Source organism: Taurulus bubalis (genome assembly GCF_910589615.1).
Source record: "Taurulus bubalis genome assembly, chromosome: 3".
NCBI classification, from domain to species: domain Eukaryota; kingdom Metazoa; phylum Chordata; class Actinopteri; order Perciformes; family Cottidae; genus Taurulus; species Taurulus bubalis.
Window position 1 is genome coordinate 2,870,273 of NC_136591.1, and position 19,421 is coordinate 2,889,693.

General features: G+C 43.5%; 1 protein-coding gene across 1 annotated transcript in view; it reads left to right on the forward strand.

Annotated features, from left to right (window-relative positions):
* The window catches only part of nrxn3b (neurexin 3b), a gene marked incomplete at both ends in the record, with an annotated part of 259,523 nt that overhangs the window by 69,304 nt on the left and 170,798 nt on the right, over window positions 1-19,421 (forward strand). The window contains 2 exons of the mRNA XM_079216198.1: window positions 5,737-6,175; window positions 8,991-9,374. Of these exons, the coding sequence (XP_079072324.1) occupies window positions 5,737-6,175; window positions 8,991-9,374 (823 nt within the window). The remainder of the gene's footprint in view (window positions 1-5,736; window positions 6,176-8,990; window positions 9,375-19,421) is intronic.

Consider the following 19,421-nt stretch of genomic DNA (forward strand, 5'->3'; position numbering starts at 1 on the left):
TACCTGTCTACCTGTCTACCTACCTATCTACCTACCTGTCTGTCTACCTGTCTACATGTCTACCTGTCTACCTACCTACCTACCTGTCTGTCTACCTGTCTACATGTCTACCTGTCTGTCTGTCTGTCTACCTGTCTACCTGTCTACCTACCTGTCTGTCTACCTGTCTACCTACCTGTCTGTCTACCTGTCTATCTACCTACCTACCTACCTGTCTGTCTACCTGTCTACCTACCTGTCTGTCTACCTGTCTATCTACCTACCTACCTACCTGTCTGTCTACCTGTCTACATGTCTACCTGTCTACATGTCTGTCTGTCTACCTGTCTACCTGTCTGTCTACCTGTCTACCTGTCTGTCTGTCTACCTGTCTACCTGTCTACCTACCTGTCTGTCTACCTACCTACCTACCTGTCTACCTACCTACCTGTCTGCCTGCCTGCCTACCTACCTGTCTAACTACCTACCTACATACCTACCTACCTGTCTACCTACCTACCTGCCTGTCTACCTACCTACCTACCTACCTACCTACCTGTCTACCTACCTGTCTAACTACCTACCTGTCTACCTACCTGTCTAACTACCTACCTACATACCTGTCTACCTGTCTACCTACCTACCTACCTACCTGTCTAACTACCTACCTGTCTACCTGTCTACCTACCTACCTACCTGTCTACCTACCTGTCTAACTACCTACCTGTCTACCTACCTGTCTAACTACCAGAGGTGTCAAAAGTATTCACATTCATTACTCAAGTAGAAGTATAGATACTAGGGTTTAAAAATACTTCTGTAAAAGTTGAAGTATCAACTCAAGCTTTTTCCTTAAGTAAAAGTGTAAAAGTACTGGTTTAAAAACTACTTAAAAGTATAAAAGTAAAAGTAATGTAAGGGGAATGTTTTTTTTTTTTCCATTAAGGACAAACTCTTCAGCCGCGTCTCAGGGGCCTATAGTGCACTACCCCACCTCCCCCAAAACAATCATTTTTACAAAGGCCATAATGACTATAATGTTTTAAAATGTTATGTTGAATATATGTATAAATATATAATAATAATTAATATATAAGCTGCATATATGCCCATTTAAAATGATCACATTTTATTACAATGCAAATACATTAAAGTACCATATGTGTACTGAGCATTAACATGCGTTTCATGGAGCGACATGAGCACTTTGGCTCGTTTCACTTGGAGCAGGAGAGCTGCTCTGGGTTCAGAGAGCTGCTCTGGGTTCAGAGAGCTGCTCTGGGTTCAGAGAGCCCTACCTACCTACCTGTCTACCTACCTACCTACCTGTCTACCTACCTACCTACCTACCTCCCTGTCTACCTACCTACCTGTCTACCTACCTACCTACCTACCTACCTGTCTACCTACCTGTCTAACTACCTACCTACATACCTGTCTACCTACCTACCTACCTACCTGTCTACCTACCTGTCTACCTACCTACCTGTCTAACTACCTACCTACCTATCTGTCTAACTACCTGTCTAACTACCTACCTACATACCTGTCTACCTACCTACCTGTCTAACTACCTACCTACCTGTCTACCTGTCTACCTACCTACCTGTCTAACTACCTACCTACCTACCTGTCTAACTACCTACCTACATACCTGTCTACCTACCTACCTACCTACCTACCTGTCTACCTACCTGTCTAACTACCTACCTACCTACCTGTCTACCTACCTACCTACCTACCTGTCTGTCTACCTACCTGTCTACCTACCTACCTGTCTACCTACCTGTCTGTCTGTCTGTCTACCTACCTACCTACCTACCTGTCTACCTACCTACCTACCTGTCTACCTACCTGTCTACCTACCTACCTACCTACCTGTCTGTCTACCTACCTACCTACCTACCTGTCTACCTACCTGTCTAACTACCTACCTACCTACCTGTCTACCTACCTACCTACCTACCTACCTGTCTACATACCTACCTACCTACCTACCTGTCTACCCGTCTACCTACCTACCTACCTGTCAACGTACTCTGAAAATAGGCAGAATGAATAGTTATGTGTGTGATTTAGGGAACTAACCCGTGTAATACTGATGTCACACCCCAGCCATTGTGATATGATAGCCAGAATCATATTCATCCCCAGTAATTATTACGGAATATTCAATATCTTGTTTCATCGGTCCTGTCACTCATCCTGTTCCTCATCAATATTTACCCACAGTGACATTGATCTGCACTTACAGTAGCATACACTGCACGTTCTGTGTGTGTGTGTGTGTGTGTGTTTTGAAGTCCAAAGCTTCATGCGCACGGTGTCTGTGTGTGTATCTTCACTCCTCTTCAGTGGAGTTACTCCTCTTCTTCATTAACACGGGGGCTAAATCATGAGCTGACAGCAGCTGTGGCCGGGGCCAAGAGGACACGAGCACTGATCTGGAGTAGATTAGGGAGGAGATCGTGTGTGTGTGTGCGTGTGTGTGTGTGTGCGTGTGTGTGTCTGTGTGTGTGCGTGTGTGTGTGTGTGTGTCTCGCCCTCCCCTCAGCCTGAGCAGAGCCCGATCAATACACCATCTGAGCTTTATGGAGTCGTTCCAGTCCCCTGTGCGTGCATTATGAATGGGCCCCATAAGGCCGCTGATAGGCCGAAGGATAGCGTAGCAAAGCACAGCCACAACAAAGCAAAAGACGAGGTACATGTAGCCGCAGCAGTCAGTTCCTCTTTTATGGCATCATTTCGATACACGTATTGATCAGCCTGCAGTAGAACAGACAAAATCATAATCCCCAAACAGATCGGGAGCGGGCTGATTGTTAGATTACTACGTCCCAGAATCACATTTTAGTGCCCAGGAGAGTTTGTACGATTTTCAGCTGTCAAGAAAACTAAGATGGAGAGCAAAGTTTTCACGAGTGGAGTAAACAAACTGTGTGACTATAAGAACAGACTGCTGTGGCTCTGCTGGAGAACTTGTGTTTGAAGACATAATTCATCCCCAAATCTAAAATACATAGCTCTCTCTTACCTGCAGTGCATTGATTAATATAGGTGTTTTAGCTGTTTCCTCTTAACTATTCCTTCCATAGAACAGTCTGCTTCACACGACAGTGCCTTTTAACTCGGAGTGATTCACATCTAAGGACTACACAGGGCCGTCACGGCACCGCTGTACATTGCAGATGAGCCGCATTAAAGGATCTTTTTCTCCTCGTTCTCTTTTCATGTAATATTCAGTTAGTTCTCTTGCTCAGGAGTCTAGACGCCTGCTGCTAGGCTTCATAAGTACAAACACATCCGTTTTCCAGAGACATCGGTAATGGTGGTTACAGCAAACAGCTTTTTTGTCGTGATTTCAGAAAGCGCATTGAATCGGACAGTCGTTTGGATGGGTTCAACCGTGCTGATTGACAGTAATCAGAGAGCCAGATTCCCAGGTTCCCTCTCAAATCTCGAGGTCAGCTGCAGTCATATTGTGATGCTTTACGTCCTCCAACACCCCAGCAACTCCATGGAGACTCTTATTTTTCACCAGGTTTATTGCTGGCAATGACTTTCTAGAGCTGAAATGATCCGTCCATCAACCAGTTACTCAGTTAATGGATTGACAACCATTTTTATGATTATTTACTTCATTTTTCAAGCAGAAATGGCAAATATTCTCAGTTGTAAATATATTCTGCTTTCTACGATGGTATGTTAGATGTAAACCTGCATATACTGTAACTTGTATTCAATGTAAAGGATTTCACTTTCTATGCACTTCACTCCAGGAATCTGTCGAATAAACCGATAGAACTTTTTGCATCAGCCCATGCCATACATATGCAGTTTATAATATATAAAAAAGTTCCAACCAAATTAAGCCCAGTTTTAACAGAAGGTCCTCAAAATCAATTTAACTTTTCTTAAATCTCAATTCCTTTGGACAGCGTTATAAATGGTGTGCAGACAAAGGATGATGCATTTCTTCTGATTACAATGCAACATTTATGGAGCCTGATGACATTAATCATAAACTAATTCCTGCTGGGTTTAACTCTGAATAAATGAGTGTGTGGGACAGCTGTGGTACGTTAATGTTATATTCTCCCAAAGGCGGTCACACTTCATTTCAGACTGAATAACGTCCACATTCAGGCAGACTCCCCTTGATGACCATGATTAACCCAAACAGGGAAAGGGTGTTTACTTCCACTTGAGCGTGCGATGGGGATTTGTCTATGGAGCAACTGATTACCGTAAAAGCCGGGTTACAAACCGCTACTACCTCTGTGGTTGTCCCCGCTGTGGCAAGCTAGCGCTGCTGCTAGCTCCCCGCTAGCTTGCTCCCCGCTGTAGCAAGCTAGCGATGCTGCCAGCTCCCCGCTAGCTTGCTCCCCACTCTAGCAAGCTAGCGCTGCTGCTAGCTCCCCGCTGTAGCAAGCAAACGCTGTTGCTAGCTCCCCGCTAGCTTGCTCCCCGCTGTAGCAAGCTAGCGCTGCTGCTAGCTCCCCGTTGCTGCCACTACTCCCCTCTGCCCGAGTCAGACGTCGAGGCTGACTCGGCTGGTCCTGCTACCTACGGTGGTTGTCGGGGAACTAGCGAGAGCTAGCGGAAGTTAGTGGAGAGCTAGCAGCAGCGCTAGCTGGCTATAGCGGGGAACTAGCGGGGACACCCACTGAACGTAGTAGCGGCTTGTAACCCGACTTTTACGGTAATTGATAAATCAGTTAAATAATCAACAGTTTATCAACTTAGTGTGGTGCCTTACCCGTAGATTGATTGCTTGACAATGAGTGTATTTGGTTGTGTGTCATGTTCGGGCGATTTTTTTATTTTACGTTGGCCTGGCAGCATTTCATCTTCCCCATTTCTTCCTCTTTTCCTCTCTAGTTTCCTTCTCTCCTGCTGCCCTTACTCCCACCAGTTCGTCTCTCTCTCTCCCCCTGGTTTCTCTCTCTCTTTCTCTCTCTCTCTCCCTCTCTCCTCCTTTCGTCAGTCCGCCACGGTACTCGGGTCACCTGTGTTGATTTACTGTCAAATCTTCCAGGATTATCGGTAATCCCACAGCAGTAAAATCTGTTTGCTGACAGCTGGGCTCCCTCTAACAGTGTAGCTGTGTCCTGCGCACACATTGCCCTATATTCCAGAAGAAGAAAAAAAGAAACATTAATTTTCATCCTCAAGGGATTCCAATTGACAATATTCTGCTCTCCTTTTCTGTGGTATTATGTTGTGTTTGACTATCATGTGGGTCTGCGTTCCTCTGCTGTGGATTAGCGGGTTGGAGCACATGCATTGTGGGTGAGTCGGTATACTATTGGGTGTGTTCTCACAGGGCCACAGATACACCCCATGTTCAATTACTCCCTGATAATCTAGCCATCCCTTCTCTCACTGGACACTCCAATGTAACGACATACTGTGATGCATGTGTGTACAATCTCCTCTTCATTTTAGAGAAATTTGGAGTTGAAATAGAAAATGACAAACAAATTGAGCCACACACGCCTTAGAAGATATTAGCTTTATCGATCCAGCTGTCCTCGAATCAGCAATATGTAATATTACCAAAGTATGATATCACAGCTTTCAATGGAGTGCAATTCAGTCACATGGAAATACATATTTTTCAACCATTACTACGCCCGACTGTTGTGAAAATGACTTGTGCAAAAAAAAGAAATAAAAAACAATCCCACTGAGGTATCATCAGCATCTTCACACATGTATTTGGATGCACACATATATGATATGTCTCCTCCCCAGGTGGTGTATAAGAACAATGACATCAGGCTGGAGCTGTCCCGCCTCGCCCGCATCGTGGACCCCAAGATGAAGCTCCAGGGCGACGTGGTCTTCAAGTGCGAAAACGTTCCCACCCTCGACCCCATCAACTTCGAGACGCCAGACTCCTACCTGGCCTTGCCCAAGTGGAACACCAAACGCGTGGGTTCCATCTCCTTTGATTTCCGCACCTCCGAACCCAACGGGTTGATCCTCTTCACCCACGGCAAGGCCCAGGACCGGAGGGACCCGAAGGGCCAGAAGAACAACAAGGTGGACTTCTTTGCGGTGGAGCTGCTGGACGGAGGGCTGTACCTGCTGCTGGACATGGGCTCCGGCACCATCAAGGTCAAGGCCACGCAGGCCAAGGTCAACGACGGCGCCTGGCACCATGTGGACATCCAGAGGGACGGTCGCTCAGGTAAGGAGGGGAGAACTGCCTCTAAGGAAGAAAACATATTTTCACTGAAACTGAATAATAGCCAATAGTAGAAGTATAAACTTCATTTCTGTTCATCATCACTGTGTGAAGGCGCTGGGTTCTCGTTATGTCACTCTCTCAAAACTGCATATGAATTCATAAACAGAGCTGACAAGGCGACTGAACCGAGAGAAATAAAGATTCGCTCCTGTACGATATATATATATATATATATATATATATATATATATATATATATATATATATATATATATATATATATATATATATATGCAAAGGAGTGGCTGTAGTATATCTGTGCCGACTATATTATTGTTTGTTTCAAATTGGAAACCTTATTTTTGTTGGAAAAATAGGACAAACAAATATATTTCATTAATATTGTAATTAATTTATTGATTATAATACCAGGTAACTAGAAGTTAAGTCTCTAAAATATCAGAAATATAACAAATACCCATCCTCCATTGTTAAAGTCATCAAACACAAAGGATTTCATTTCCAACAGGAAACAGAAAAAGCAGCAACATTATAGCTTCCAGAGCTGGAAAGAATAAATACTTTTAGCATGTTAGCCACGCTAGCAGCATGACAATCAATGTGCTAAATCTTAGCCAACGCCCCTGTGCATCCTCACACATCCTCTTCCTCCGCTTACTTGATAACTGGCTGGAAAGATGTGTATCTATACGAATCTTTCAAAAAAAACATCATCTTTCAAAATACCTATTTATTAATTTTTGCCTTCATTTGCCTTATATCATGTTTTCTCTCTAAATGCAACATAGAAATAGGAAATAATTGTCACTCTCACTTGCATGCATTTTCACTAACTTGTAACATTACCAACCTACAACAATAATAATGATTATCAACTGGTTTTGATCTCCTGAAATTGTTTAGACGAATGGAAATTAAAACAGAGGAAACCCCTAGAATAACACTGCAGACGGACTCTAGCTGACTCCATGGAGCCGCACCAGCTGGAAGTTGTAATCATGTTTCTATATCAGCTTTTTCCTGCATCACAACCACACGATGTTGTAAACTTCCTCAATAAATTCATTTCAGCAATGATTTATAGTCATGCTTCTCTGCAGATGGCTACTGCCTCTGTTTCCCCTCGCCTCCTTCCATCTCTATGTCCTCTGACCTCAAAACATGGTCAAATACACAGAAAGTATTACAAGAAGATTATATTAGAGAAAAGGGTTCCAAACTTCTGATGCCTTGAGCTCCAAAACCCAACGCAATCTCTGCATTAGGGGGGATCCTCCAGAGAACCAGGGTGTGTTAGCCGCAGCTACAGCCTGTGTTATATATCAGGTTAGAGCAGCCAATTTAGCCGTGTGTCAGAGCTCCCTGCTTTGATTAATCACCGGCACGGCCCCGGTGCGATAGCAGAGCAGAAAGTAGGACTTTCACAGGGAGAAAGAGGAATGAGAGATATACGGACGCCAGACTGAGGGATGGTTAAGAACAGGCGTAATCACGCTGGTGTCTTGAGTGAAATGTTAATAGGAGTTGCAAGTGAATTCAATTCCTTGTCCACAAAGATCTCAGCTGGAATCTCTCCGTCTGAGGAACATCTTCTGACGGGGGAAATGCTAGTAGACGTGACGCAAAAACGTTCTCTGAGCACGAAGCCGGCTGCTACTCGAGCTGACAACTAAACTAAAGTGGATGTTTCACGTTCAGAAACAGACATATGAAACTGCCCCATGGAACAACCCTATAAATGTGTTATTAGTATCCACTGTGAGGCCTCGGGGCGCTTTTGACCTTGGATTTTTGCTGGGAGCAAGTAAGTTTCTTCCCTGACTGATTTATGTTTTCCTGGCCTATTGTGTCATATTTATGACTCAAATAGAGTTATAGAGTACTCAAATAGGTTTGCACCTCCACGGACTCAGACCACAGACAAAGGTTCAGATATTTGTGTCGGCCTCTTTTTGCAGCTTTGCCGATTCCTCAGAGCCTTCTGTTGCAAAATTACCCAAAAGTATGTCTTTAACCTGTGTCAAGGGTCTGTCAGTCACACAAATAGTTTGAGAATATAATATCTGTTCAGTCTTAAAATGTCATTATTTGGAAACAAGTTCTGTTTTCCACCAGCGAGCCAAAGATGGCAGTGTCTCCGCCTCCCAGCAGGCTTGTTAGACAGGGTTCTCACACTCATGGAAAACATGGAAAAATCATGGAATTTATAAATGTTTATTTCCAGGCCTGGAAAAGTCCTTGAAAAAAAAAAAAATCCAAAAAGTTTAGTAAAAGTCATGTAAATGTGTTATATTCATGTGTTCATGTCGTTCATTTACGCTGAGTTTGAAATAATTAATGTGCTTTTAAAAGAATGACTCAAAATATAAGCAGGCATACATACAGGCACATAAAGGCATCTATATAAATAAGCCTATAACCTATAACCTATAAGCCCTAACCCTCCTAACCCTAATAACCCTAATAACCCTAATAACCCTAACCCTAACCCCTAAACTTATTTATTGTTTGAGTTGTGTTTAGAGGTTGTACATTGGGATTATATATTATTGTAGCCCTGATTTTTATGTTTAATTTGATACCTACCATGTTTGTTTTTTGGGGGGGAGGGATTTATACCATGATTTTTTCTTGATTTTCTTGATATAAAAGGGTCCCCCGATTGGGTGGACCCTAGGGCTCAACAGGTTAAAGTCATGGAATCCATTGGTCAGAATGTGTATGAACCCTGACTAGATGACATGTACACATCCACATTATTGCATATCGTAACATTGTCTTCCTCTTCCTCCAGGCATCATCTCAGTCAACAGCCGCCGATCCCCTTTCACAGCCAGCGGGGAGAACGAGATCTTGGACCTGGAGGGGGACCTTTACCTGGGGGGTCTTCCTGACAGCCGGGCCGGCCTGGTGCTCCCCACCGAGCTCTGGACCGCCATGCTGAACTACGGCTACGTGGGCTGCGTCCGAGACCTGTTCATCGACGGGCGCAGCAAGGACATCCGGCAGATCGCTCAGGCCCAGAACGTGACCGGCATCAAGTCCTCGTGCAGCAAGGTGACGGGGAAGCAGTGCGACAGCAACCCCTGCAAGAACAACGGCGCCTGCAAGGAGGGATGGAACCGCTTCGTCTGCGACTGCACCGGGACCGGCTTCTGGGACAGCACCTGTGAGAGAGGTGAGCCCTCTTCCCATCGTTAATCTCTCCGGTGAATGTGTGCTCTCTTTTATTGTGATCATTTTAAAATCTTATTGGGTTTGTCAGAAGGCGTATTGATTTTGTTTTTTCTTTGTAAAGGACTTTTTAAAGAGGGCACAGCAGCTGTACTCCTTTTATGTGCTGAGAAATCTATTTGGTCAGTGCAGTGCTGTTTTACTTTCTATCAATATGTGTGTAGGGCACAAGATGCAGGATGTTCACACTAGTTATTACAAAGCTGCTGTATCCTTTGCGGCATCCTGAAGGTGGTTTTGTAGCCTGTCTGCTAACAGCAGCTACTCCAGCAAAGTGGACAGCGCTTCTGTCTTAGCAGACTTGGGACGCTTCCCTCACAATATTTATGGACGCTTTGCTGAAAGATTTAATAGGATTTCACTGTTCCGCCAAGTGGCTGTGGAAAAGTGAAGCCTGTTTCCGCCTTGGGGAAAGTTCTGCAGGGACATTGAACTTCTCTGCTGGTGAATCGGTCTCTCCTCGTCTGGATTTGAAGAGCTTGGGCGCATTAAGCTTTTATGAGTCGGCAGAGATAGGACCCTCCGAGCTGCGGGACAGGATGTTCAGATTGTCCTTCACTGCTTCACTATTTTACTGAGATTTTCCCGGCGTTCAGTACAGGGCTTTAAGTACTCTCCTCAGAACTCGAGGTGTGCAGAGAAACATACTTGTAGGAGGAATAATGAGTGTCTGGAGAATAGATCGTGACTATAGGAGGCCAGAGAGATGAGATATGGTGTTGTTGATGATTAAAGCAGGATCAGGAAAGGCTGTGTGGAGACGGGTCCCTCTTGTCTCCATAATGTACCTTAAATGATTAAGCTCATGTAGAATGTATGTGATGTAGAGGACATGTTGTGAACGAGCTAAACTTGCAGTGAGATGGAGTTAACCCCGTCCTAACAGGGTGCATCAGCACAAAGGGGAAAAGATGGCGGTGCACTGCCGGAGAAACACTCTCTGACCTTCTACCCACAAAAACAACACGTTGTCATGTCCCCAACGCTCCATTCCCTCATTCTTCTTCCTATCGATCTGAGCGGTCCCGTCTCTGCAGACCCCAGGTCAGCCCTGCAGCTCCTGGCTGGGCTTCAGTCCGTTGAGCCGTAGGTTGTTACTTTGAGGTTTGAGGTTTGCTGAGCAGCAACATCCCTCCTAGTTACCTTATTTATTCATTTTTTCCCATTTCACATTGCTTCAAATTAAGTGAAGTGTAAAGAACAGCAGTCTGCAGAGGGAGGAGGTCGGGTGGATGGATGAGTCAAACAAACACTTTGACTCAGGAGGCCGCTGTGTGTGAAACTTAAACTCACGCCTCAGATAAGGAACACACTTTGTTGTTTTACTCAAATACTTATTTGAGCCCAAACATGATCTTTTCCTACATTGAACCAAGTAGTTTTTGTTCTCTGCTCGACATCTGTAGGAGACATCATTAACTGTGGAGGACCTGCTGCTCTACTTTATGTACAGTTAGGTCAGTGGTTCAAAATGTGGGGCGCGACCCTCTAGTGGGGCGCGGAGGTATTACAAAAAGAATACAAAATTAAAAAAAAAAAATGTATATGTAATTTTTGTATTTTTATATCATCCTTTATTAATCCCTTAGTGGGGAAGTGATTCTCTGCATGTTACCATCCTTAGTAATTAATCACACATGCACTCATTTTGTTTTGCACTTATGTTGAACGTTATTGTTATTATTTTGAAAATATATTCAGTGCAAAACAGGTTATTTGCCGCCACAATAAGTAATAAGTAATGTTTTTCACTGATAGAACTTTATTTGCATTGTTCTAACAAAGTGATTGCACATGTTGATGGAGCAATCTGGTTTACTTGAAAGGGATTTCAATTTTCTTTATTCTATTATTTGAAAAAGCACGGATGGAGGAGTCACAAAAAGTTGGACTATTTTACTACAATGTTGTTGGGGCGGTGGGGCGCGAACATTTGTCTTCCTCCAAAGTGGGGCGTGACAGAAAACCACTGAGTTACGTAGTGAAACCTGTGCTTCTTAAACTATAAAATAAACCCGTTGGTTAGCTTCTCATAATTGTAGCAATGTTTTAGATGAGATTGTTGTTCATTTCTTACATTTTGTAGATCAAATAATGAATGAATCGATCCGTTTATCAATACTGACGGCTTTCCTTTCCTTTCCATCAAAGTACCATAAAGTATACACAGCGGTGTTATCTGTATCATTTCTTAGTGGCACCGTCCTTTAGACCCAAAGCATTCCCGCCTGCTCTCCACCACAGTGACTCAGCCCTCGGTGCCGTTCCTGTTACCGTTGTTCAACCTGCTTTATTTCAGCAGCGCCTTCCAGAGCTCTGCTGCCATCATTCTCACCGTTTGACCCTGAGTCTGCAAATGGGAGGTCACGTCTGAGTAAACCAGAGGGACAACATCATCTGCGGATAGCACAAGGTCTGGATGTTGCAAACTGAATTACAATTAGTGTGATTCCATTAGCATCTCCATTCTCTAACGATTACTCAGATTCCAGTTCAGCGCGGAATGTTGTGGAAGCGAATTCTTCTCTGCCTCGGAAACGTTCGCCCTTGAGATGAAGAAATGGCTCTGATTGGAAATGTTGAGCTTGAAACGATGTGGTGTTTTCTTTCTTTTCACAAAAAGAATTTGCAACACTTTGGAAGGAATGGAATTGTATTAGTCATGCTGGTAGAATCGTTTATTTCCCCTCTCCTCCGTGCTTTTAAGCCGCCTCTGGAGCTCCGTAGCGACTAAATCAAACAGCCACTGGGATGTACTCACACATGGCACTTGCTATTGATCTTCTGGAGCGCGCTATACGCCGGAACAGAGCGGGTGCTGGTGCGATGAGACACGGGGTGAAATGATGGAGATCAGCCCTCTCCCCGGGAGCCGAACAAAGGTTACGCATTTACATTACAATGATTGGCCTTTGCTGCTGACGTCATGCTCCAGAATGTAAATACGCTCTTTTTCTGTCTTTGTTCAAACTGTTTGTTGAGTTCAGCACACACTTTAATTGTGCTGTTATTTACTGGAGATGGATTATCTTGGGATGCATTTCACATTGCATCATTTCGAACTGTAAAGAGCTCTTTTATCTGCCAAACCCAGGTTATCTCCATATCAGCCGTTTTATTAGGCACACCTGTACAATATAAGGCAATCCAATACAAGTGGCATGCCGTAAAGTTCACTTTTAAGATGCTTAGCTTTTGCTGCTCAGGTTTTTTTGGTCACTTCCTGTGTGCCTGAAACAAGTTTGAAACAAGTCTGTAACATGCATACATGTATTCTTCAGGAAGCAATAGGCTACTCTACTGCAGCCTCTATGTTTGATTTTTAAGTTGTTTATTTAAATACAACTGTAATTGTCTGTGATTTGTAAGGACCTGAAAACATTTAATACACTGAAGTCATTTCTGAGACTTTGTCAAAGTTCTCCTTCAGAAATGACAAATTATACACGGTGGGTATTTAATTGGCTTATTCCAATACAGACTTTACAGAGCATATATATACATATATATATATTTGAATACTTTTGAGCCAACAAAAAGAAATAATCATTTTTCCATTTCTCCTCTACATTTATATTCCTGGCCTTGTACAGAAGGCTTTGAAAATAATTTAGACCTACATGTTGGGAGAGGCAATTTGCAGAATTTATAAAGGAACACTTCAATAAATAAAATATGAAAACTCTAAATAAGTAATGTGAAATTTAGAGACTTTCGTTGTGATCTCACGATTAAACCAAGCTGTATTATACAATGCTCAAATAGTTGATTAGAAAGTGTTGTAACTGCCTTCAAATCACTTTTGGTATAAAAACATATTGCTATTAGTCCCACTGTATTGAAGTGAATATGAAGCGTGTTTTTGGTGACTTTACGGAGAGCACATCTCACAGCAGACCGTCCTCCTCATGTACCCGGTTGTTTTTTTACAAGTTGTGAAAGCTGGGTGAGGTTTCAGCGCATTTCCGTTAAATGGTATTTTTGGAACTCAAATAATGGAATCATCAGAATTTAAATTCTCCAGATGATTTCATCATATTTGTGTGGAGCGGAGCACGTTGCTCTGTGTAATTTCTTCTTTTCCACTGGGAGCTAAAACAGCTAAACAGCTAGCAGTGCTCTTGCTCTGTTTGCCAGAACGAAAATACAATCTGACAGATATTTTAGGAGATGAAAGATCCTACCAGGCGACAGCTAGCAGACAATAGCGCTGCTGTCTGTCTTTTTCCTGCCTGCTATCTGTGCCGGCTTCAGTTTACACATCATTTCTGTCTCTTGTCTGCTTTCCCCCCCTTGCTCTGCATCTCCTTTTCATTCGCTGTCTTAACATCTCTCTCTTTCTTTAACTTCATGCATCTCCCTGTTTATCTCTCTCCTCCTCTGCCTCACATTCTCCCTCTGGTTGGCATGTCTTCTTTAACTCCGCCCATGAGACACGACAGCACCTGTGATCAGATCAGAGGTCTGCCGTGCTATCACACCAACAGATGTAGTGCCAGCATGGGAGCCAGCCGCTGTGTGTGTGTGTGTGTGTGTGTTTTGTGGAAGTGCATATTTTGAATATGATGTGAAAAAGCAATGAATATCATCACATGCCAACATATGTTCCTGTGTCTGCACCCTGTGTATCTTTGCATCAATCACCTGAGAATGCTTTTTGTATGGCTGCTAATGTGTGTGTGAGTGTGTGTGTGTTCGTACTAGCCAGGCGGTGCCAATGCCCCATGTCGGTGTCGGATGCGGGGCCCTGGCCCTGGTCCTGATTGACCCCCCTCTTTGGGTTGGGACCGGGAGCGTAGCCCTGCCAAAAAGCCTATCTGCCTGTGATTTGAATTGCGATAAGGCAGCTTTGGCTCGGTGCAGCCCCAGCAGGCACACACACACACACACACACACACACACACACACACACAAACACACACACACGGAGAGGACAGGAGAGGAGCTGCCTGCTTTAAATATACTATGCACATGTATTTACATGGCTTCAGGACACATTTCTGCTCTTACACGGCCTCAGATAATAAGGCTTGTGGAACTAATATGTATTGCTTGTGTTTCTGTAACCTGTGTTTATTTTTCTCCTGCTGCGCTGAGCTTTACTCATTTGGTAACGTGTGCAAAGGTTATTTCTGTAACTTCATCTGCGTGGGACTTGTCTAATTGGGTTGAATCAGGCGTACAGGTTTAGTTTTCGGAGTAGTACTTTAAAAAGTGATGCTGGAAAATGATTTTTCTCTCAAATAGCCTGCAGTCAGTTCCACAAAGAGCAAAGAGAAAGGAGATCATTACCCTCCTGTAATGATAATGTTTGAAGATGGGCTTGTCCTCTCTCTCCTCTTTGGGAGGCAGCTCAAGGCTTCATTCCCTTTTGATTGTTACATTTCATCACATGAAGGGGTTACCCAAATGTTATCCCCATGAGGAAAACTCGAGTGCAACAGATCATTCAGGTCGTATTTGAGTCGAACTTGCAAGAGGCGGGATTCATTTGAGGCTACAGGGGGCTGCATTTGAAGTCCAGGCCTGGACTGAGCGAGCCACTCATCCATTCAAACAGTCAGTGAGTCAAGCTTTGTGTTTGTAAACCGCATGTGGGTCTACTGGTGTGGGTGTGGGAGGGGAGCCGGGGTGTTGCTGACAGCCGCGTGTTGCCGAGTGCTGTGCAGCTGATAAAGTAGCCCAGTTAATCAGGTAAATAGGCCTGTAATGAAGTGTGTGTGTCTGACGCTGTGCCAGCCCAGCGCCTGGCCGTCCCACTGAGGCGCTCCTCTTTCTGTCTTTCTGCTGGATCAACACACACACACACACACACACACACACACACACACCAATCCACTGGGGACAGATTGGATTGTGTCTAATGCATATTGTATTTTCTCTGACAAGATGCCACCGCCCCAGTACAGTAAGTGCCTGTGTTCACAGGATCCAGTGATGCTCTGGGCCTGAGCTGGAGGCTGGAAGTGTGTTTTTTTTTATTCAATTTAATATCAAATCAATCAAAATATAAAATATTATTTGATTGATCAAATAATCGTAAGGATTTTGGAATGGGTCATGTTCCTTATACTAGCATTTAGAAAAGTATCATTACCTTCCTGCCTAAATTCACACAGATCTTAATCAATCACAGCGGTTCTCATAAAGGTAAAAACACACACACACACACACACACACACACACACACATCATGCAATTACCTGCTCATTTTGCTCCATGTCCATGGTGGCAGTGAAATAATAGGTTGCCATGTGGCTTTTACAGTTTAATCATAGGTTGTAATGGCAGAGCAGAGATTGGATGACGTTGATGACCGCCACCTTTCTACAAGGAATCTTCTAACCCATAATATTATCCCCGCTTATTTTTGCATGATGCTTGAGAAGTGGAAAATGCAGTGCTTTTTGCAGATGATTTACTAGTTACTACTTATCTGTGGTGGCAGACATACTTTTTTCCAACTGCAAAGGACAAGAGAAGTAGTATCATAAATCTGAAGGAGAGAGCGTCATGACCGAGCTTTACACTGCTGCACTACCAACCTGTAAAGAATAACAATGCCAAAGTATTGACCTTAATGTTTCATCAAGGTGGGACAAACAGGCTTCATAAGCACAGTCTATGATTAACTAAAGGACCTACAGGCATTGTGGTGTGCAAAGTAATTGAATGATTAGACAGTATGGAGGCATTATGGGTACACAGGGCAGAAATAAGTATTATAATACTTCATAAATGCTGTTCACTCACTCTTTAAAAAAAGATCATAGTGTGTTGTAAAGCCCAGAGTTGTAATTATATTCTTTTATTATCACTTTTATGATGCATTATATGGTGAAAGTAGGATGAGATCTCTCTGAAAGACTATGCAGGATATATATATATATATATATATATATATATATATATAAATATATATATATATATATATATATATATATATATATATATATATATAAATATATATATATATATATATATATATATATATATATATATATATATATATATATATATATATATATATATATATATATATATATATATATATCCTGGTATCTACGCATTTGGTTTAGTTGCCTCAACCTAAATACTGGTTAACCTTATCGTATGTCAATCTGCAGAAAGGGGAATCAATATTTCACATTTTATATGTGAAGATGTATATATTGGGAACACATTACACAGGACCAGTAAAAACATAATGGAGTACCTGAAGCAGGTGCTGGCGTTTAGACCAGAAGAAGTGAAGAAGTACGATGGAGCTTGAGAGCTCCGGTGCTTTTATGATTGTTAAAAGATGATCATCAGTTCGTGAATGTGTGTGGCGCTGTCATATTTCTGTTTGACAGGATGAGTTGATTCATGCAGCATGAAGCTTCTGTGTAACAGTGAATAGAAAAACATCCCGTCCAGGTTGATAAGTGTGCATCTGTCGGAGTCCAGGTACTTCTCCTGTGTTATCATGCAGTAGATACCCACGCAGAGGAGGAGGGGTTAGGATGTCTCTGGAAGCTGAGCAATCATGATTAAGCATTCAGCTCTGTCAAGTGGAAATGGTTTCATCTCCCTCTTGCCTCACTACCAGACAGCTGAATTGATGGAAATACTATATGTTTATGTCTTCAGTTCCCTTTCTTTTTAAGGAAGGATGATAGATAAATAGTTAACCTACCCCTCATCTCATTCCCCACTAAACTGTAACTCTGGCACACGAGTTATCCCAGCCCACTCTCTCGCTGCAAACTGGTGATGAGCACCTTTTGCTGGGACATTTATCTCTGCGGACATGACGCTTCAAGGTCTGCCCTGAATAACAGGCCAGGGCTCACCTAGTGCATACACAGGATAAGGGAGCGGACGAGGAAAATGCAGAAAAGACAGTGAGGTGGAAAATACAAAAGCGAAGAAGAATTGAACAATCAGCCTCGTAAAGCAGGACAGTCCTTAAAGCCTGTTGCATGGATATTTAACAGCAGTATAACCTATACATTTATATAGTGGATTAAGTAAAATATACATGTGATGGATTGGGTTTAACTGTATCTTCTTTTGCTGTGAAATGTAGGTTGAGCTTTTGATACACAGACCGACAGTACAGGCTCCCTGGCTGTTGACGTGGTGACTGACTTGCACCATGAAGCCCATGTAGCTAATGTAGCTCATGTAGCTCATGTGGCTCATGTGGCTCATGTAGCTCATATGCTCATGTAGCTCATGTAGCTCATATGCTCATGTAGCTCATGTGGCTCATGTGGCTCATGTAGCTCATATGCTCATGTAGCTCATGTGGCTCATGTAGCTCATGTGGCTCATGTGGCTCATGTAGCTCATATGCTCATGTAGCTCATGTGGCTCATGTAGCTCATATGCTCATGTAGCTCATGTAGCTCATATGCTCATGTAGCTCATGTGGCTCATGTGGCTCATGTAGCTCATATGCTCATGTAGCTCATGTGGCTCATGTAGCTCATGTGGCTCATGTGGCTCATGTAGCTCATATGCTCATGTAGCTCATGTGGCTCATGTGGCTCATATGCTCATGTAGCTCATGTGGCTCATGTGGCTCATGTAGCTCATGTGGCTCATGTGGCTCATGTGGCTCATATGCTCATGTAGCTCATGTGGCTCATGTGGCTCATGTGGCTCATGTGGCTCATATGCTCATGTAGCTCATGTGGCTCATGTGGCTCATATGCTCATGTAGCTCATGTGGCTCATGTGGCTCATGTAGCTCATGTGGCTCATGTGGCTCATGTAGCTCATGTGGCTCATGTGGCTCATGTGGCTCATGTGGCTCATATGCTCATGTAGCTCATGTGGCTCATGTGGCTCATGTAGCTCATATGCTCATGTAGCTCATGTGGCTCATGTGGCTCATGTAGCTCATATGCTCATATGCTCATGTAACTCATGTTGCTCATGTAGCTCATGAAGCCCATGTAGCTCATGTGGCTCATGTGGCTCATGTACCTCATATGCTCATGTAGCTCATGTAGCTCATGTGGCTCATGTGGCTCATGTACCTCATATGCTCATGTAGCTCATGTAGCCCATGTGGCTCATGTAGCTCATGTAGCCCATGTGGCTCATGTAGCCCATGTAGCTCATGTAGCTCATGTAGCTCATGTAGCCCATGTGGCTCATGTAGCTCATGTGGCTGATGTAGCTCATGTAACTTGTGTAGCTCGTGTAACTCGTGTAGCTCGTGTAGCTCATGTAGCTCATGTGGCTCATGTAGCTCATGTAGCTCATGTGGCTCATGTAGCTGTGGCTCATGTAGCTAATGTGACTCATGTAGCTCATATAGCTCATGTAGCTCATGTAGCTCATGTGGCTCATGTAGCTCATGTAACTAATGTGGCTCATGTAGCTCATGTAGCTAATGTAGCCCATGTAACTAATGTGACTCATGTAGCTCATATAGCTCATGTAGCTCATGTAGATCATGTGGCTCATGTAGCTCACGCAACTAATGTGGCTCATGTAGCTAATGTGGCTTGTGTAGCTATTGTGGCTCATGTAGCTAATGTGGCTCATGTAGCTAATGTGGCTCATGTAGCTAATGTCATGTCTCATGTAGCTCCCTCTGCCTCTGTGGTGCCTCTGTGGTGCACTGCAGGTGGTTGGTTTGAAGCATCAGCAGCTCACCATTACAATAATGCTATTAGCTTATGTGGCTGATGTAGCTCATGTAACTTGTGTAGCTCGTGTAACTCGTGTAGCTCGTGTAGCTCATGTAGCTCATGTGGCTCATGTAGCTCATGTAGCTCATGTGGCTCATGTAGCTGTGGCTCATGTAGCTAATGTGACTCATGTAGCTCATATAGCTCATGTAGCTCATGTGGCTCATGTGGCTCATGTACCTCATATGCTCATGTAGCTCATGTAGCCCATGTGGCTCATGTAGCTCATGTAGCCCATGTGGCTCATGTAGCCCATGTAGCTCATGTAGCTCATGTAGCTCATGTAGCCCATGTGGCTCATG